This window comes from Cryptotermes secundus, unplaced genomic scaffold (assembly GCF_002891405.2).
Source record: "Cryptotermes secundus unplaced genomic scaffold, Csec_1.0 scaffold417, whole genome shotgun sequence".
Taxonomy (NCBI): Eukaryota; Metazoa; Arthropoda; class Insecta; order Blattodea; family Kalotermitidae; genus Cryptotermes; species Cryptotermes secundus.
This window is the reverse complement of record NW_019739949.1, coordinates 1,449,568-1,472,058: the sequence shown is the minus strand read 5'-3', so window position 1 is coordinate 1,472,058 and position 22,491 is coordinate 1,449,568. Positions and strand designations below refer to the sequence as shown.

Sequence of the window (22,491 nt, the reverse complement as noted above, 5' to 3'; positions counted from 1 at the left end):
GTTACACTTAGTCCAAGGGAACACCAAGGAAACTGGCAACCTGAATGCAATCATGATTTCTGAGAATTGTTATCAGCCTAAGTTGAACACACGTTAGTGAAGGGAGCAGCACAAATTGAGGAAACGGCAACACAGCTAGCAGAAAGACTGAGGAACTCAACTTCCTGGTAATGGAGCATGCCCCTTTTCTCACAATTGTGTTGCCAGGTCGTTTCCTAGTATCAGCTGCTCTGTAATGTGCTTCAGTGATTCATTTGTTTGTTAAGATGGCACAAAAAGTTCGTGGATACTTAACTGAGGAAGAGCCTGGCATATATGAGAAATGCCATCTAGGCAGGACAAAATAGATTTGGCTTGGGAAAAAATATCTCACGAGATGCAGTCTGGCATGTGTATATATATATTTTTATGACCAAAATTTATAATTGGATAAAATTACAGAATATGTCTTCTAAAACAATGCAAACAACTGCTACAATATGACCCGTGCTTTGTGACACAAGTCAGCAGTTTGGTTAGTCCTCATCCTTTACAGTTATCACCTGAATTCAATTAATATTACTCCACTGAGAGGGAATTGCTCCTGCTGGTGGTAAGAGGTAATCAGCCAGCTGATTTTGCAGGTGCTGTGCCGTCGACAGTCTTTGCCATCCATCATTATTTTGATTATAACAAGCAATGTAAACAAAAAACATCTAGCATTGGTATTGTATTTGTTGTAAGAGATCTGCAAAATGTCTATATCAGTAAAAAGAGTAATCAGTAGTATTTCTTCTGCTGACACAGCTGTACGAAAATTTGTATCTTGTCCTCGAATTTGATGCCCCAGTAAGAGTGCTCATTCTGAAAAATGATTTGAATAGTTTTATATCCTGATTAAGTTCTATCAAAACAATGTAAACACCTCAGTTCAAATTGTCGAGAAAGACCAGATGCACTCAGTGTTTTCTTTTCTCCTGTCTTGTCCTCTTATGCCGTCTCAACCACCACCATATCATTACAGGGTCATTGTTATCTGACATTGCAGGAAAGAAGTGCATGAAATTGGCAGGCAAACACACCCACTTTAGATGATGTGAGCAAATAATTGAATGCACGTTTCCTCAGTGTGCGCCTGCTTGAAATTGGCAGCATTTCTCGGAAATTGTGGTTGCCTGTTTCCTTGGTGTGCCCTCACCCAGACACTTGGGATTTCCAAGTTTCTGGACTTCGCCTCTTATCTCATATTCCAGAAGAAAATCTAAAATTTGGAACCACTCTCAGATGAAAGGGTGGGGAGCCATCTACTCAGTTTTGTATGTCAGAAAGAGCTATTTGCAACCACAGGTTCAGTGATACGAGAACTAGCTATTTCTGATGCACCCAACTTAGTAGGTGGCTGCCCACTCACCTAAAGACAGAAACAGATCTAGTTTGTGAAATGCTGTGTTCTGTATGAAATACTAGGTGATGGACAAAGTCCAGAAACTAAGTAATTACATGGAATGGTGTAGCTCCTCTTGTGATGTTAATTTTAGTATTAACTCAACCTTCTGAATGAGCGAAATGTTCATATTGCACCTACATGTAATATTAGCTATGCATACTGACATATATATTCAATTTTTAAGTGAGACATTCAGGACTACCAGTATTTCAGAACTACATGAGCCATAATGGAGGTTTAGAAGGCTGATAATTTGTACTGGCATAGTTTGTTAATGATTATCATTGCTTGCAGTACGTGCCTAAGGAACTAGACAAGTCCGTCCAGTTAGAAAATTCTGTCTCTTGTTATGATTTTGTTAGTATTCAGATTTCATCATCATTCATCTTGTAAATACATCTGTATCTTGTCTTTCCTGTTGTAAAAAGTCCATTCATATTGCCTAATTTTGAGGGTGCTAGTTACAAAAACTGCTGACCAAAAAAATATAGTTCTGAGATTTGTTCCTACATCAGAAAAATTAGTGCTTTGTTTAAATTTGACTGCATTATACCGGTTTTCTTTATTATGAAAGAACTGCACCCACTGTCAGCTATGATTATGCTCTGCTTTTTGTTATACAGTTCTGCTGTTTCAGGTCCTTTTACATTTGATCTGAATTGGTTATGAAAATTCAGCACAGTTCTAAACATACACATTTTAGGGCAAGAGGTTATTTTTTTAATCACCATATTTTTAGATTAAATCGTTTTGAGGGAATATCTTTTGTGAATATGATCATCCAATTTGTAAAACTGTAACAATTCATCATTTACTAAAAGTGAATTCGTTACTTGATAGGCAGCTGATATTTGTATGCAAGTATTACTATTTTATCACCAATCAAATATGGTAATATTTAGTGTACTGTTGTTTTTATTTACTCTGCAGTAATCGAAATAAAAGAATTACTATAAGGTTTTCAGTTTTATCATTATAAATTAATCCTGACTGCGTCGTATAGTGGTGAGTATGGAAAAGAGTTGCTTTCTGTCTCTTAAGGTGCTTTGTGTTAAACCAGAACTAATCATTCATACTCCTGAATAACAGAAAGTTCTGGGAAGAATTAGATGCCTGCTTTCCTTTCACCACAAAATCAAAGTCATGCTGTGACTGACAGTCTGTCTTGGATGGGGGCTCATGACCAGATATTGGCTTCTGTTTGAGACTTACAGATTTGTAAATGTGAGGGGCCCTCTCTGATGAGAGGATGGGTCTCTCATTTGTCGGAGTTATCATCAGCAGTAACAACAGCTCAGTTGTCTAAATGTACATAATATTTACATTTTACGTGTTAATGCATGTTACTAAATGTATATACCGTATATACAAACAAGGTCTCTCAGTCCAAGCTCAGTAGCTCACCCTACAATGGCAGTCTAGTCACTTGGAACAGTCATTTGCTTGACTGCCTCCAAGTTTAAGCCTCTTGTATTTACTGTGTCAGGATTTGCCAGTCCAATGTTGTGAACATTGTATTTTCATGATTTTGTATAAATTCTGTTGTTGAGTGCATAATTTTATTATATAACCATGTATGTATGGAAGTTTGAAAGCCATGTGCCAATCGCGAACCGGTGTGCACATTGGAAAGTTGCCAGTGATGCGAAGAACCTTGTTTTGCAGGTGCTGCATTTTCAGTAGATAGTTATCTGCTGCAAACTCCCAGGTGTGGCAACCATAAGTCATTGTCCAAATTGTAGAGGGTCAATTTAATGTTAGTGCTTAATCACTCACCCCTGAATAGGGAATAGACTAATAAATGTTCTGAAGGCCTTGGCTTCCATCATTTCCAGGTGCAATTTCCATGTATTTTATTTATTTTTTTTTATTGCTAGTGGGGTGGGACTAAGTCCCTTGTACTGCGGCCACTTCTGGCCTATTGTACCAGCCCCAAATGATAGGTGAGGGTGATTGTGAAGCAATTGGTGGAATGAAGATTGGCAGGGGAAACCGAAGTACTCTGAGAAAACCTGCCCCCCACGCCTCTTTATCCACCACAAATCCCACTTGACCAGACAAACTAGAGTGTCATGTTGTATCAAAGGGTTTTTCTGATATCCAAGAACACTGCGGCCGTAGGCATGTTCTTGTTGAAATTAAGGATCACATGGTCTGTTGGCCTCATACATTGCAGTGTCGTATTGTGCACTTTGCAAGCAGGTGGAAGGGCTCCGAATTTCAATGTTTCATTAGGACCACCATACAGAATTGGTTATTGCACAGTAACCTAATTTTCAGAATTCTGAAATGATTCCCCTCTAGTTCACTGTGACGAATCATGGTCTAGTCAAATCACCAGTCACTAGTGAATCGCTCTACTCGCCCTCTAACCCCAGTGACAATAATAATCATAATCTCATATTTGAAACTCTCAATTTTCTAATGACTAATAACCAATAAATCCTTCAACCTCGGCCAAATCCTCTAATTGAAATCACAAGTCTGACAGCACAATGTGAATATTTGATGCAACAGGTGGAACAGTATGTAATAATGTATGGATATGGAAATCTTCAGAGAAAAAAAAGTCATAAAATATTTGAATACATAATACAGAAAGTCACAAATAACATGTACAGTCAACTCTCGATTATCCGGGATAATGGTGGGGATGGAAATCACGATTAATCGAAAACCGGTTTAAGACAAATTTTATTAAAAGTAGTACTGTAATACTGTACCTTCATAATACTATAGGCCTACCTGTATTTAAATTTATTCAACCTCATTTTTATGTCATCTCATGGCCTATTTAATACTTTTTTTTACATTACACTGAAGTATGAATTAGTTATTTCAATCACAGTGTTCAACAACATCCAACAAATTTTACAACNGCATTCTTTCAGCCCTACCCTAGAACATTGTGTTAGCATAACGGGACCAAAAAATGCAGAGCTCAGTTCACACTAGTGTGAAAATCGTGTTACAACTCACCATGCGAAACAAAAGTGAATGAATATTAAACAACATACAAGCCTCAGTAGCCCCAGTTAAGCCGCAAACCGGTTAATCCGCCCCCGGATAATCGAGAGTTGACTGTAATTAGAATTAAAACATGGGTATTATATATAAAATCAGGTACAATAATTATTTTAGTTAAATTACAATCAAAATATTCATCTAAGGAATAAAATGAACTAGTAGAAATCTTTTTAGGGCCGGTTTAAATAGTCTCAATTCATTGCTTAGCTTTTTATATTTGAAGGAAGATGATTAAAAACTAATTCCATAATAGTATGACCGCCTTTGATAAACTACTGAACTTGATGTTGGCAGGTGTCAGTTCATACTATATCTAGTATTATACTGTGAATCTGTTGATCAGACTTATATTGGTCTTTATTTTTAACAACAAATAAAGATAAAATATGTATTGTGGATGTGGATTTAAGATTCTTAGGTCTTTAAACAGCTCCCTACACGAATCTCTAATTTTTGCATTCATTATAATTCTGATTATGCACGTCTCGATTTTGAAAATATTAACACTGTGGCGAGTTACTCGAGAAAAAATTACAACGTATGTCATAATTGAATGTATATGGGAAAAATAAATCTGTGGGAACCTCCAGCAGTGCATGACAGATGACTCCCGGAGTGCACCGAAAACGGGCAATATTTATACATCACTTGCAGCCTGGCTCTCTGGACACCAACACAAGCGCTATCCAATGAGCGCTCATAATCGCAGCTCCATCGCCAACTCCGCCCAGCGGTATTTGTATAAAAATGTGGGCCTCCAAATGGCTACCATTGAAACAAATTGTGGTTTTTAGTCTTTTGCTGGTAGTTGGTGCGTGAGAGGGGATTGTCTATTGATTAAAATGGAAGTCTGTTTGTGTTTGGTGAGTGGAGATTAATGTGTGTGTGTCTGCTGCTTGTGTGTGTGACATTGCTGGATTCATTGTGGGTCGAGATTATTGACAATTAGGTGTGTGTTCACATAGGTGGTAACTGAACAGTGAAAGAGGAGTATGCGATTGTGGATTATTATTTATATTCTTTGTGGATAGTGGTTCCTCGAAAACTGAAGTGAGTGAACAGAAGACAAAGACAGTGGTGCCAAATATGGCTGCCACCCCAGTGCTAGGATATCGGGCACACACGACCAAGAAGCATCAAACGCTAAAATCACAGTACCAGCGGCTTGTACATGAGTTCGCAGACGCACAGCTGAAACCGCTGCTTCAAGTACTCCGCGACATCGAGGACATGGCAGAGTACACTCCAGCTTCGGTGGGTGACAGTGAGCAGCGGTCATCCATTATCAGCAGGGTCGACAAAAATGGCGAGAGCTACTGCCAGGCCCTAACAGGGAAGACCTTGTTCAATGCCCTGTATGGTACATACATAGTTGCCTTACAGGAGTTAAAAGCGGCCTCCGTAGTCTAGAGGTAACGTTTCCACCTCATGACTCGTAGTACGCGGGTTCAAATACCCGGTGGAGGTCGTCGAATTTTTAAGGGCGGAAAAATTCAGGGAACAAGTCCTCCGGGAGGGACTTTAAGCCATGCGTCCTGTGTCATAGCTTTACGGCACGTAAAAGAACCTCATACCTCCAAAGGAGGTCACTGAGCAAAATTGCGGACGTTTGCCGCCCAACAGCAGTCACTAATACCTCCGGTAGATGGGGGAAGCATTATAGATACTTCTCAGCCAGTAGAGCCGGTCTCGCTGGCTGGGCGGGACTGATGGTAAGCACCAATACCGGTAGGATATAGAGGCTGGTAGAAATCATAGAGGGAAGTACAATGGACCACTACAGGAGTTAAAGGCCATGCTGAAGGCGAGCAATCAAACTGCTCCGTCTCAGGCAACTAAGTTCTTTTCCACTGATGAGGACAGATACAAAGAAGCCCGGCGGCGCAAGCAGCACAGTACCGACGAGGCTGCACTGACCACGAAGAAAGCAGTGTGAGCCGCTGAAATCGCCCCCTAAAGAGGTTGCCACCCGCAACTTCTTCGCCTCCCTAAGAACAACCACGGAGATGGACAATACCTGTGCAGATGCCGCTACACCTGTGGAGACAGTGTCTGACAAAGCAGGTGGGCCGCCTCGAATAATATTGACGAACGTGGTTAAGGGCAACTTCGAGTTCCGTAACAAGGAACGGAACAAGAGTCCTCACGAAAGACATGGCGGATTTTTAATACGTCAAAGAGCATTTCAACAACAGTAGCCTAGCTTACTGCTCCTTTTTCCCTAAATTCCTGAAGCCCGCTAAGGCAGTAATCTGACACCTCCCCATCAATACCCCTGCCCAGGATATTTCAGAAGGTCTGGAACACCTGGGCTTCAACATTGTTAGCGTCAAATAAATGATAACCCGCCATTCCCATTCCGAAGAAGCAACAACCAGGAACCTTCCCTTGTTCCTCATAACCTTGCCGCAAACAGCAGAATCACAAGAAATCTTCAATCTGCCAAACCTTTGCCACATATCCATCAAGGTAGAGGCTTATAGAGCCCAGACTGGACTTAATCAATTCAATAACTGTCAAAAGTTCAGCCACGTCTAGACTAACTGTAAACAACCTCCACGTTGTTTGCTGTATGGAGGCTGCTACCTACACAAGGAATGCCTAGAAAAGGGAAACGCTGCTTCCACTCCAGCATGTTGCAACTGCCGGTTGGTGGAGGGAGACAAACAGCATCCTGCCGATTATCGGGGTTTTAAACGTGCCAAGGAGCAGCAGAAAAGGAAGGGGCAGGGAGTGCCCAAAACTATCACGGGGAGGGTGTTCTCAAAAATCGTCACCTCAGGTGTCTCCTTCACGGCGGCACCCCAAGGAACGCAGGACAGCAGCAACAGCAACGTCAGGAATGCCATATTCCAGTGGCTTGCCCAACCACAACAAGAAAGCAGATTGAACCAGCTCCTGCACTGCAGAACGAAACAGGTAAGTCAGTTCAGGCTCCTCATATAAACAGCAGATGATGACAGAGTTCAAAAGTGCAGTGTCTGAGGAGGACAAAATGGTGGCCATTACAAAAGTTATATTAAAGCTCATGAAACAAAATGGCCACTAGAGTTCATAGGCCCCTCAAAGTCATAGCATTCAATGTGAACGGCATTGGGAGGCAGCGCTATGAGCTCAGTAAACAGCTGGAAGATCTACACGTAGATGTGACTGTATTCAGAGTCAAATCTGAAACCTCATGAGAGGTTCCTTATTCCAAGTTACCACTTTTATAGAATCAACCGCCACTAGGGCAGAAAAGGCGGAACTGCCATTGCAGTTAGAAAAGGCATCCCCCATAACCATGTAGACCTACCACCCCTTGTTTCAGTAGAAGCGACAGGAGTCTGCATACCAATTGGTAATAGTGAAGTACTGCTTACAGCTGTTTATAAATCCCCAGGCAGGGCCTGGAGTGATGCTGACATCACTGAGCTCTTAAGCTTTAGATGTAAGTCTATTTTGGCAGATGATTTGATTGCTAAACATCCATTTTGGAACAGCAGAGTTTCAAACTCCTCAGGCGGGAAACTCATGGATTTATTTGATATGAGCGAATTCGAAATTTCAGCACCACAGTGGCCCCCTCATTATTCCCTGAAGGAAATGGTGATGTGGTGGACATTGTGGTTCACAAAAATATCAGAATGTCAAATGTCATTATCTCTGATATTTTGGATTCAGGTCACCTACCAATAGTATTCCACATATTGGATCACATTAGAATTAGCAATATTTCGGAACCTACTGAAAATTTTACAGATTGAGAGCGGTTTCAAAGCCTGACTCCTGAGCTAATATCACCTAAACTAAAAATTAAGTCAGGGGCAGAAGCCAATAAAGCAGCACGCGATTTTGCAGCCTCTATTGCTTCGACATATAGGTTGTCAATAATTGTGACAAGAAACCAGGGATCCAGCGTGTAAGACAGCAGTCAATTGGGTCACAAAATCAATCAGGCGACTGACCCATAAAAAGGCACTTGAATTGTGGGAAACAAAAATAGGTAACGCTGAAGTCACACCTCAGGGTATATGGCCCATTGCCAAATCTCTCTTTAACAGAGACGGATCAAGGGCGCCAACTGCTATTCATGGTTCTTCTGGCCTTAAATTTCACCCTTCCGAAAAAGCCAACGGAACTGCCGACTGTTTGGAAATTCAGTTCACCCCGCATGATCTGTGTGACGATAACCATGAACGGCAGGTGGAGGCTAGAGTTCAAGCTCTGCTGGAAACCGTAGACAACCCCCTCAAAGGATCAGACCACGTGACGTACAGAAATTAATAAATTCCTTGAAATTAAAAAAGGCTTGTGGAATTGACGGCCTCCAAAATGAATGCCTCAGGCACCTACCAAGGCGACCATTGGTTCACCTAACCCATCTATTCAATCACTGTTTTAGGTTTTCTCGTTTTCCAACTACTTGGAAGGAAGCAAAAGTAATAATGGCTTCATGTCACTCACAAGTTAGTTTGATGTTACGTACATTATTAACATTACAGAAACCACATATTCCTGGCAGTTTTAATAGGAGTATGTATTTGGTAATCAACAAGTGTGTAACACCTGTCAAAGTTTCAGACTTCTCTGGCCATTATCTCCGTAATCGTTCAACTTTGGACATAGCTGTTTTGGGTTATATCGGCATACTTTAACATAAGGAACACCCTCCCGAAGTCTGGCACATTCCTCCTGGGACACCCTTTGCACAATGGAGGACACCCCCTCTCTACCCAGCAGTGACGTGGCAGCTCTGGCCGCGATGACATGGCGGGTGAGTCAGCACTCCGTTCTCCCTCCGCACTGTGACATGGCACGAAACGCCGCTGTCAACACAGCGTCAGGCAACAGCTGTACTCATTACGTAACAGGCAAACACTGCAACTATATAAGAGAACTACACAGTCGCCGAAGACAGTTTAACATGTATCAGCCGCCGAAGTGAGTTCTCCAGTCAGCAGTGAACGAGTTAAAAGTGTATCAGCCACCGAAGTGAGTTCTCAAGGCAGCAGCCTAAGAGTTGAGTTGGAATCTAGCCAGCAGAGAGTTACGAGTTACCAGTTAGCCAGCAACCAGTCAGTTGTATTCTGGCATTTTCAGTCTAGTATTTGATACTGCCAATGGCAGTAATTGTGAATCTGTGAATTGGGTGATTGTAAGAGCGAATGTGAAATAAAATTCGCTATATCCAATATGGCGTAAAGTTATTTGTAGCGTTATACACCCAACACATGACAAAATATATATATACCATACCATAAAAATAACAGTACACTAACTGTCCCTGTCTTGATTCTTCTGTGGTATTATGGGTATGGTGTAGATGGAGCCACACAGTGATGTTACGGGTCTCCTGCAATGCACATTTGTACCTGCAATCTCTTTTTAATATCCGAGTGTAGGGTGAGTGTCACTGGAGTATGTGTCATCATGTTGTTCTCTTTATGATACATAATGCAGCTCATGTCTTGTCTTGTAATCAGTCGTTGACTCTTTTAAAGTTATCTTATGTTTAACTTAAATTCAGTTTAAAATGTAGCAAATGTTTTTATCAATGAATGCCACAGTCACTCCATCATTACATACCCTCAGACTACAGACACACATGCCAGCAGCATGGACTGGAAGCACATGGTGCTGGAAGATGTCATATCATACCTACAGAAGGGTGAACTTACAATGTGTCCAAAGAGAAATGGATCTCCCCTAAAGTAACGTAAGCATCATTTCCTGGACCCTGATGGAGCTACACAAACTGATTCAATTTTGAGAATATTATTCTTCACAAGATGAAGAAAATTTAAAACAGATGTGTTTTCACATTGAAACATGAGTTTATTCTGCTCTTCACACACTGATAGATACAACAGATTTATGATTTAGGTGGGGTCATGCAATTTCCATCTGGATAACGCTTCCTGAATGCCTGAATTAATTCAGGATCAACAAGCCTCACACCATCCACCTGGTTCCCCAGTGTAATCCTAAACAAAAAAAACATATATTAATGTCCATCACTAGGATTAATCTGTCTTCTCAAGCATCTGTTACAACAAATGATGTACTCACCAGTTTGGTTGAACATTGTGGGGACGACCAAATAATTCTATTTTTCTAGTTCCAGGTGAAAGACGCTCAATGATCCCATAGATTTCGTCTGGTTTGTGACTAGTTGCCCTCACTTCTGCTACAATTACATCACAGTCTAGACCTCTGTTCAAGTTGTCTGGACTACCCTTCATCCCAACCTGCAGGTAGAAATATTAGCCTTGCATCAGCTTGTATTCCAAACAGAACATAGCATTTCAATTATGACGGGTTATGAGGATAATATATTATGCTCTGTATTACTGGATTTCTGGACTTGTCAACTGCCTGGTATTCCAACCAGGACACAGTGTTTCTAACACTGGACCTGTTACCATTCTCAGATGATTATATAGCAATGCAGATCACTATTTCTAACGAAACCAACTTATCAGATGCCTCCCCACTTTTTCACTAAACAGAATGTCTGAGATACTGCATGCTCTTCTGAATGGGGAAAGTCCAGAAACTCAGTACTCATAAAGACAACTGACATCTTGCTTCTATTACAGAACTCACAGGTTCATGACTGCCTTATCTTGATGTTTCACACTCCCAACACATAGGCATATGTAAACACACAAGATACTACCACAAAAATTCTGTCCACTTTTAATTCCATATTTACTTACGTATGAAATAAATTTTTCGATACCTGGGCATCTAAAAAAAATGGCCATCTTACATTCATATAACTAAGACTACCACACTGGGGTCAATGTTTTTACGTTACCAGCCAATATTGTTGCCAATATTGTTTTTAGATGGAAATACAGTTTAGTAGCATTCTCTTCCATTTTGAGGTGTAGGTACAGTCCGAAATTTGAAGCTTTAATGCATATACATAAGCTTTAATATCATATCCACATTTATCTGTGTGATGGCAAAAGAAAGGCAGAATGCTGTGATGTAGATGACTGAAAAGAGAGGTTCTACAGTGTCACAGATACATTAGGTTGAGTGCTGCAGCTGTAACATGAATGTTAAAATAATGGTCAGGAAGCACGTGGAAGAAAGTAGCAACTCTGCTGCGGTGTGACAATGCTGAGTTACCAAAATATGTAAATGTCCAATGCTGGAGGAATCCAAAAGAACAGTTAAAGTATGCCAATTCCACACACACAAAAACTTGTGATGCCATGCAAGGATAATGCAAAGATGAAGAAGAACAAGTGCTTCAGTCTGTTTAAAAATTGTAAAGCTGGTTTCTCTACTTCATGAACACAATTCAGTAATGGATTTGATTAAGGCATTGCCAACCAAGAGCTCTGTAAACAGTCCAACATGCAACAGTAGATGAGTTTGTGTTTCCTATGTCACCTGCCACGTCAAGCAGTAGTGGAACAACAGGGCTATGCAACCCATTTCTAAGCAACAGCTTGGCAAACACTCTTCCTTGTAAACAGAGATGTCACTAACAACAGAGAGGGTGTTTTCTGTGGGTATGTGCAAAGTGCTTATAAAAGAAGTGAATGCAGTGAAAGAATTAGTTCAGGGGGCAGTGACGAGTCAGTCCAGAAGAATTTTTAGTTCCGAGATTCCAGAGTGACTGAAGATGAAATAGTAAGAAGACTTCATAGTGATCTGAAGTGCTAATTTCTGTGTTTCGATCCATCGCTAGGAGATGACTAGTGGAGACTGAGAATCCTAGTGCATGTGCAGTGGTGAACCGGAAAGTTTGTACAATGATAGTGCTGTATTAATGGTAATTAAGAGAACTTGTAGAAAGGAGGCTTGTAACTTGTAACTGAAGTGCTATTTTGTCACACGTACCACCCTACAGAAGTTGGTGGTTCAGATCATGCTGGATTCATCAGCAGTTAGAACTATGCTAACTGGTGTTAGAAGTGGTACAGATTGGATCAGACTGGACAAAATTATTACGATGAAAATTGCATCATGTAGTTACATCCCCACATTATAGAGATGGATAATCATGGTGGATTTCAAAAGTCTGAACGCTATCATGGAACGGATGGGAGCAGACATGAACGCCCATTATGAAAGGATGATCGCCATAATGAAGACTGGCCTGGAAAAAATGATGGCAGTAGGGGAGCATCAGGAGGTCCCCATGGAGGAGGCTGCAGTGAAGTCTTCAGGAACAATGAAGAAGCACCATAGGGGCTGGCATCTAGCTGCAGGGCAATGCGGACAGCCAAAAGATCTGACCTGAGGAGAGTGTGGGTCCCAGAAGAAGTTGGCTGCTGCCTGCAGGAAGGTGTCCCGTTGTGCAGCAGTGGCACAGCACAAAAGAAAAGTCTTCAGGAAAATACGGACCCAGGGAAATTGTGGACCGTGGCAGGAATTGGCTGCAGTTGGCAGGAAAATTACCTGCAGTGCAAAAGTGGCACAGCACAAGGGATGGGGGTTTCAGGGACACAGACATGATCATCGCTTGAACAGAAATGGCAGAAGAATCAGACCAGGAATAAATATTCAACAGGAACCCATAAAGGATGGATGCTCAGAAGGAGATAATTGATGCGCCAGGAAGGCACCAATGGAACCAGGAATCGAAACTTTGAGGAACAGCTACAGCTTGGAAGTGAGAGGACAACCAGTGGGAGCTACAGAAAGATCATCAGGCTGGGGACTGTGAAGTGAGCAGTAAGGATTTCCAGCAGGTTGCAGAAAATCAGGAATTGAACCTTGTGAAGGGGTTGACTCCCTCTGAAGCAGAAGAAAATCTAAGAGCAGCATTAGCATAAGAAGAGCCCGAAAGGTGGGAGCACCAGCCACTCGGGATAGTTCTTCCCCAATTTGGGGGGGAAAAAGAGAGAAACAAGGAAAGTCTTTGGATGATGGTGATAACCTGGAATATCTGGAACCTTATAGGGGAACAACTCAGAAAGAGCTGGTCATAAGGTGGGAGCAGTGGTAGAGGTTGGAGAAGGAACACCGGAGGAGGAAAAATTGAGCAATGGGAAGGAAGGCGAGATGAAACCAAGCAGAGACCTCAAAAATGAAGTACAGGGGGTGCACCAGTAGGTCACTTTGGACAAGCAGCCTTAAGGAGGAAGCAATGTAACTGATTTGATCAACACAATGCCAGGCAACAGCTCTGTAAACATACTGCAACATTCAACAATAGATGAGGTTGTGTTTTCTATGTCGTCCATGCTGAGCAGCACTACTTGTCTGGGCTTCAAATTGTAAGTATGCATCAAGAACCGGCTCTATCAGTGAACTACTTCCTAAACAAAAAAAGTGACAAATAGTGATAAACAGTGCAAATCAACCAAGAACAGGAACCTCAAACCAGCAGGTATGATAGCAATGTTAACAATTCACAACTACATTGATGCACCCTGCAGAAATCACAACAGAATGCAACAATAGGATCACCAATCAACAAAATCATAATCCAGTCAACATACATTGGCCAACCATGAACCCACCAACATACCCATTTTCACCAACTGTGATACCACCACAAACCCAAGCAATACAGATGCAACTACCACCCAATTACTACGCAACACCAGTGCAACAACAAATGCAACCACCCGACATAAATTACATAGACAACGAAGACAGAGGTCAACATATACAACAAATGACCTCATCCAGTGAAGAAGAAGAAGAAACACAGAAAAATAACGATAACAAATGGCAAATAATCTGAAGCACAAAGAGAAAAAAAACCTCCAATCAACCAAAAATCATCACAAATAACATAGAAACCGACACGACTCACTATCTCAACAACCAGGAACCTCAAACAATGAAATCAACATAATGCCAAAAGTACCTAAACTGCCGCCAATATTCGTTTATGGGGTACAAAATTACTCCAAATGATAAAACGAATCCAAAAAAATAGCCGAACAAGAGCAATATGTCATCAAAAGTCTAGCGAACAACAGTGTCAAAATAAATGGCGAAACTACATAAACCTACAAAAAAACGATCAGAGAATTCAACGAAGAAAAAATATACCACCACACTTACCAACTGAAAGAAGAACAAGCATATGGAATAGTAATAAGATACCTTCATCACTCAACAAAAATGGAAGACATAAAACAAGAACTAGCTGAACTAGTACACAGAGTCAGAAATATAATCAGCGTACATCATAAAGCTACTAAAGAGCCATTGAACCTATTCTTTGTAGACCTAGAACCAGCCCAACAACAAAAAGATCTATGAAATAACAGGACTCCAAAACAGAATAGTAAAAATAGAACCTCCCCACTCAAACAAAACAAATATAATCCAATGTATGAGATGTCAACAGTATGGCCATACAAAAACATAATGCAATAAGCCATACCTATGCGTCAAATGCGGCGGCCACACAATACAATAGATTGCAAGAAGACAAGCGAAACACCAGCCAGATGCGCACTATGCGGAGGAAATCACCCCGAAAACTACAGAGGATGTGAACACTTTCATAAGCTAACCAAAGATACCAACACAAGTTTTTCCCAAAGACACTCTGCTCCAGCAATCTACACACATGAATCCTACACAATAAATACACAACCTTTAGAAATAACTCAACCCAGAAGCTATGCAGAAATCACAAAGTGAAATTTATCCCAAAAAGAAGAAACAACATACTAGCAAAATTCCTAGATGAATTCAAAAATTTAATTCAACAATTATTACAACAAAATACTATGGTACTAAACATGCTAACACTTGTCAACAAAACGAAATAAATGGCCAGATTCCTAAGAAATGCCAATAGACTTCCAAATCATCAAGAAGATATAAAAATATTTCTAAACGTAAACTCAATCGACATCCTACTAATCAGAAAAACCCACTTCACCAGCAGAAGCTACTTCAATATCCCTAAATACAAACTTTACCATACAAACCACCCCACCACTGCAATCCTAATCAAAGAAAAAATTGAACATCATGAACTACCAAAATATGAAACATGAAAGTTAAAACATTTCCTTATGCTTTCACCATTACCGATGTCTATTGTCCTCCCCGCTATAACCTCAAAAGACACCACTTCGAGTCATTCTTCCAAACCCTGGGTACAAAATTTATAGCTGGCAGAGGCTACAACAGCAAGCATACATCTTGGGGCTCACGACTCATAACAACAAAAGGCAGAGAACTACACAAGACAATCCAAAATAACAATTACTCCATCATATCAACTAGAACACCAACATACTGGCCCACCGATGAAAATAAAATTCCTGACTTACTAGACTTCTTCATAACAAATGGCATCACTCCTAACTACACAAACGCAACTGCAAACCTTGACCACATTGGACCACACTCCAATCATTGCAACAATAAGCACATCAGTTATACTAAGGAAATCCAAGCCCAGACTTCACAACTCCAAAACAAACTGGAATCTCTTCTGGAAAATAATAGAAGACAACACAAAACTAAAAATCAAGCTGAAAGAACTAACCAACAAATGTAAAAAGTTCATCACCCTACTACAAGAAGCAACCAAAATAGCAACCCCCATAAATGATCCAAAGAACCCTACAAATAACATACCGTTAAGAATAAAAAAGTTAATAGCCAAAAAGAGAAGAGCTAGATCAACCTGGGAGAGGACTCACACTCTGGAAAACAGAGAAAAATACAACAAAATCAGCAATAAGCTAAAAACGCAATTACAAGAATTAAAGAACAAATCATTCAAGAACTATATCGCAAGCCTCACAAGACAAGACAATTCCATTTCAAAACCAATAAGAAACAAAAGAAAGCCCATATCAGCATCACCACCAATACGCAAATTCACATCACCCCCAGGAAACTGGGCAAGAAGCAACAAAGAAAGAGCCAGGCTATTTTCACATCTACATGAAGTATTCACTTCACACAACAACAATCAAGTATAAGAAGTAAACTCACTTCTAAATGAACCCATACAAAGACACCAACGACCAAAGCTCTTTACCCTAAAGAAAATGAAAGAAGCAATAACACTCTAAAGTCAAGAAAGGCACCAGGCCATGATAATATCAGCCATAATACTACAACAGTTACTAAGAAAAGGCCAAATAAAACTCCTATACATATTTAATGCCATACTTAGACTGGACTATTGGCCTCGTCCACTCAAAATTGGCAAAATCATAATGATCTTGAAACCAAGCAAAAATCCAACCGACATCACATCCTACCAACCAATAAGCCTTCTACCCACAATTTCAAAAGTCCTTGAAAAACTAATATTCAACAAAATAAACCAAGAATCAAACCTACAAATATGGATACCAAACCACCAGTTTGCTTTTCGACGAGCCCACTCAACCATCCAACAAAGTCATCGCATAGCAAATACCATAACTAACGCACTAAATAACAAACAATACTGCATAGCTGCATTTTTAGATATAGCCCAGGCTTTTGACAAAGCTTACTGGCTTACTTTACAAAATAAAAAGAATCTTCACAACAAATTATTACAACCTACTCAAGTCATATTTAAGCGAAAGATTTTCCAAAGTCAAAATAAAGGAGGAAATATCCAACCGCCTACCAATCCACTCAGGGGTGCCCTGAGGAAGCTTACTAAGCCCACTATTTTACACTCTCCACACACATGATCTACCCACAAAAAAAAAACGATAATAGGGACTTTTGCAGATGACACTGCTGTCTTTGCTACCCATGACAATCCAACCACAGCCTCCTCTCATCTACAAGATCATCTAATCTTCATAGAAGCATGGCTAAACAAATGGAAAATCAAGGTAAACCAATCAAAGTCCACACAACCAACCTTCACCCTCCAAAAAGGCACATGCCCCCCAGTGAAAATAAATCACATCAACATACAACCAAAAGAACAGTTCAAATACCTAGGATTACGCTTTGACAACATATAATCAAGAAAAGAAAACAGATGGAGCAAAAAACCAAAGAATTCAATTGGCTCATAGGAAGAAAATCCCACCTCTCCATCAAAAACAAGTTACTAATCTACAAAACAGTCATCAAGCCTATATGGACATACAGCATAGAACTCTGGGGCTGTGCCAGCAAATCCAACATTGCCATTATACAGCGTGCCCTGTCCAAAATACTCTGAACCATCATGAACGCACCATGGTATGTATCCAACCACACCCTACATACAGACCTAAAAACTACTTATGTAACAGAAGTCATCCAAGAAAACAGCACCAAGTACTTCAACAAACTAGAAAATCACTCCAACCCACTTCTTCAACCACTACTACAACATCATGAAAATCGAAGACTCAAAAGAATTTGGCCACCAGAGCTAAGGAACTGAGGAGGACATCACTGGATGTTTATTCTGCTCACACCATGAAGAGTGTACACTTAGCTTTTATACAATAATACACCAATCGGCACACTGGCTTGTAGATTGTACAATCTGACTGTCAATAAAGGAAATAAAAAAATGCTGAGCAGCAGTGGAACAATGGGGTTATGCAAACCGTTTCTAAGTAATGGCTCAGTAAACACACTTCTGCATAAGCAGTCACATCATCAACAACAGAGAGGGTGCTTTCCATGGGGTCTGTGCATAATGCTTCTAACTCTTTGACTGGCGCGAAGGGTATTTAAATCCCACCCCTGTCCTGGCAGGCCCTTTAAACCTTATGTCACTAAAATGCATGTAGTTACTTTTTCCTAAACAACTTCAACAAAAATTGGTTTTTAAAAACGAAATTTTCAGGAACTAATTAAAATACAATATATTATGCAATAAATGCCTTTCCATACCTCTTTATTAGTTTTTCTTCATGTGATAAACATTGAAACATGAAAGTTTGCAGAGAGCCACACCACAGCCTGCACACATGATACTTGTTTCTTTTCTAACCTTGTGCTTAGCACTCACGCGACACTTTCTCAGGGCACCATTCTTCTTATTGTTACTGGGAGGAACGTGGACCATTTTGTGAATTTTCAAGCCACCCTCTAGACGATTTACTGGCTCTTTCACTGGTGGCCTTTTCAAGGTCGAGGGCGGAGGCGTGACTGCACTCTAGTCTGACGCAATAAATTCGTCATCCACTTCATTCCTTGACTTTTCTCCCTCTCCACACTGTTTGTTTGGTTCAGTCATTTTTCTACACAGTCCAATATAAAATCTTTGAATCTGTAATTTCTCTTCTTGTATTTTTCTTTTGTTGTGTTCTTTTTGAATAGAATGAAACTATTCAACCGCAAAGACATGTTTTGTCCAAACCATGGGTGTGAAATAGGGGCCTAGTGGACAAATATTCTTCAATTTCAGGGCGTTTGTCGATTCCTGTCATGAACACAATTCTTAAGTATGTCCACATTTCATCTGATGTGACATAATTGTAATTGTGTTTTCGAGAGTGAGGAGCTAACTCATGTGTGTTGAAGTGCTGGTGAGCATAGCGATTGGTTTCAGTTGTGATGTGATTTACCAAGTCGTCATCCAGAAAAAATTTTAATCCATGAAAAGGGATGCATTTTATGTGTTATATCAATTTTGATCCCGAAACTATTAGCAAATGAAAATATTGGGGGTACAATGTCTCCGTACGTTCATGAGATGGGCGTGTCAGGCACCGCACTCGTGGTAGGTAAATGTTCATGATTACTGTCTTGTGGATCATTGTCTATCACTGTATTATTGTCACTATCAACTTCATCCAATTCAGGAATCATTATTTCATCGCCACTATCATCATCAGAACAAATCTCGTTCACAACATTTTCCAGCTGGTCTGTAGGAACACGAAGAAACTTGCTGCAAGAAGCCATGGTGAAACTGAATGAATGTGAAATATTTTCTGACCTTTTCCTTCTCAGAGGGTTCTGACAGTAATATAGACCTCCACAAAGTTTACAAGGGTTCTTTACAAACATGCACAAAATCTATCATATATATGTCTTTGGTTGATGAGTGTCAAGAGAGCAAAGAAGGGAAGAGATTGTCAAAGCGTTAAAACACGCCAACGCCAGGGAACGGCTGGCATCGTCCGGGCGTTAAAACACGCCCGCGCCAGTCAAAGAGTTAAGAGAAGTGAATGCAGTGACAGAATTAGTTCAGGGGGCAGTTATGAGTCAGTCGTAAGCTGGAGGAATGAGTCCAGATGAATTTTTAGTTCCAAGGTTGCAAAGCAATTGAAGACGAAATAGCAGGGAGACTTCATAGTGATTTGAAGGGCTAATTTCTATGTTGAGATCCACTGTTAGGGGAGGACTAGTGGAAACTGAAAATCTAGTGCATGTGCAACAGTAACTGGAAAGTGTGTAAATCAGCGATAGCACTGTATTATTGGTAATTAAGAGATCTTCTAACTGAAGTGCTAATAAACTCAATCATCTGAACTAGAACTATTTATTTTTGTCATGCGTACCACCCTACATGTGAAAGGCGTGGAATTGGCATTATCATACAGGATATGGTGATCAAGGCCAGTGGACCATTCGGTTTATACAGCAAAATAGCATTTTGTAAGAGAATAATATTAGTTTCCTGTGGATGAAGGCAGAAGATACTTGCATACCAAGGGCATGTGAAATCTCTGCACTGGATATATGGCTATCTTCAAGGTCAAATAGAAAATGGAGATCAAGCTTGTGTTCTTTGGCAGCCTACCAACTGGCTATAAAACAAAGTAACAGTAATGCTATCTGTACTAGCTACTGGGAGGAAGTGGACACCCTTTGTTATTCTAAAAAGAAGAAAATCTACCACAAGAAAATTACCCAGTAGCATCATAGTCAAATGCAATGAGAAGCGGTTAGTCGCTGGCTTCCCACCGCTGTGATCTAGTCATGTGGGATTTGTGATGGACAAAGTGGCACTGGGGCACGTTTTCCCAGAGTACTTCGGTTTCCCCTGCCAATCCTCATTCCATCAAATCTCCATAGGCATTACCACCAGTAAAGGTACAATAGGACATATGGAGGATTTAAGACCACAAAAACTGTTTTCAAGACAAATTATACTGTCATATTATTATCTCTGTATTACTGTATTATTATTATTATCATTTATTATAATTTGGCATACTATTTCTGTATTATTATATTCTTATTACTATTTAGTATTAGTATTAATATTAATCTTTGACTTGTTCCATATCATGTATAATGATTCATGGATGAAATAAAATTGAAGTGAATTGAAAAAAAAGGGCTGAATGACTGAAGAAGTGATGTTTCAGTGGCTACCCAGGTGCACTCTTAGGGAAGGCTGAAAAGCTTGTTCTATATGTTTCCTGGGGACATGTAACAGATAATTTGAGATCCCAGACTTCCATACTGAATACAGGACAAGTGATCATATCCGTAAGCATGAACTTCAAGGTGAAGGTTCTTGGCATGGTAGTTAGTTAGTTAGTTAGTTAGTTATTGGAGAGGGTGGGTTTCCCCATCCACTTAGACCTGTATTGGTCCACTGTGCTTCCCTCTATGATTTCTACCAGTCTCTATATCCTACCGGTACTGGTGCTTACCATCAGTCCCGCCCAGCCAGCGAGACCGGCTCTACTAGCTGAGAGGTATCTATAATGCTTCCCCCATCTACCAGAGGTATTAGAGACTGCTGTTGGGCGGAAAATATCCGTAAATTTGGCTCAGTGACCTCCTTTGGAGATATGAGGTTCTTTTACGTGCCGTAAAGCTACGACACAGGACCCACGGCTTAAAGTCCCTCCCGGAGGACTTGTTCCCTGAATTTTTCTGCCCTTAAAAATTCGATGACCTCCACCGGGTATTTGAACCCGCGTACTACGAGTCATGAGGTGGGAACGTTACCTCTAGACTACGGAGGCCGCTTGGCATGGTAGTTAATACACCACTCAACAATCACTTACACCACATTTATGGTGAACATCTGCTGTCTGGAAACTGCCCACTGACTCCAGCAGAGAAAACAAAGAAATTGTCAGAGGCATTGCTTTGGGAGTGAAAACTGCATGGAAAGATCTAAAGATCTAAATCAACTGTCCACATGTTCAAGAAGTGCTTCACATCAAACAGCAAGGATGGAACTGAAGACATCCTGTTGAAGGTAGGTAACAGCAAAGACAATAGTTTAAGCGATTAATTATGGGGATGGACTGTTAGACATGGACTACTGGCATAGTGACTATGCTACTGGGTGAACAAATGGGGAGTGGGGTTCAATTCCTGGAAGAGGCAAGAGAGTTTTCTCTTCTCCACGGTGTCAAAAACAGCTCTGGGGCATATAGCAGGCCCTTTCCCTGGGGGTAAAGTGGCAGGGGCATGACACTGACCACTCACCCCCATGTCACTGGGAACTGCAGAACTTAGTATTATTGAAATGTGTTGATATTAAAGCAATAATATTCATATTACATTTATTTAGCTCCACAGTGCAAACCTGGCAATTAGTCTAAGCAGACCTGTAACACGAACAAAATTACAACAATGGGGATCTCTTTGCATACACATACATACAAGCATTAACCTTTAAGAGACGGCCATTTAAATTCCGGTAGTGGCAGCGGGACGGATTTAATTTAAATGCCCATCATTGTAGAGTAATAAAAATTGTAATCATGTTACTCAAAATGCTGTGATTTCTACAACTTTTGTGATAAATGAACGAAATAAACGCTGCTTTTATCTAAAAAGAATATAGAATCAGTTATTGTAAGTTACCGATTTTAAAATCTCTTAAAATTTTTACACTGATGCCAAAAATAATTTTTCCCTCAATTTTGAACGTCTGTGCACAAAAATGCATACAGTTCCTGCACAAAACGTTTCTGCAGTCTGAATGCCTGCTGCTGACATCATTTTCTAACTATGGCTTACGTGGCAACAGGGGCAGAAGTTTACGCTTGCGTTCCTCATTCTCCAGTTCGTAGGTTCCTTTCGGTAAGCACGAGTGTGGGCGATGTCTAATCGTTCGCAGAAACACTGACTGTGTATTATCTCGTATAGACAAACAAGAAGTAGTCTGTTTTGAAATATAGCCGAGCAGTGTCAGAACGTTCAAGGCTAGCGTTGTGTTTAGCTGTCCACCATGGCCT

At 40.5% G+C, this 22,491-nt stretch overlaps 1 protein-coding gene across 4 annotated transcripts in view; it reads right to left on the bottom strand.

Annotated features, from left to right (window-relative positions):
- Positions 1-10,141: 10,141 nt before the first annotated feature.
- The window catches only part of LOC111872107 (N6-adenosine-methyltransferase subunit METTL3), a 77,627-nt gene continuing 65,277 nt past the window's right edge, over positions 10,142-22,491 (bottom strand). Inside the window, exons 12-13 of one of the 4 annotated variants that reach the window (XM_023865677.2) lie at positions 10,505-10,683; positions 10,142-10,419 (exon numbers count right to left, since the gene is read on the bottom strand). In XM_023865677.2, the coding sequence (XP_023721445.1) occupies positions 10,308-10,419; positions 10,505-10,683 (291 nt within the window). In that variant the 3' untranslated portion in view covers positions 10,142-10,307. The remainder of the gene's footprint in view (positions 10,420-10,504; positions 10,684-22,491) is intronic. The other 3 variants (XM_033754530.1, XM_023865679.2, XM_023865678.2) reach the window with 3 other exon arrangements.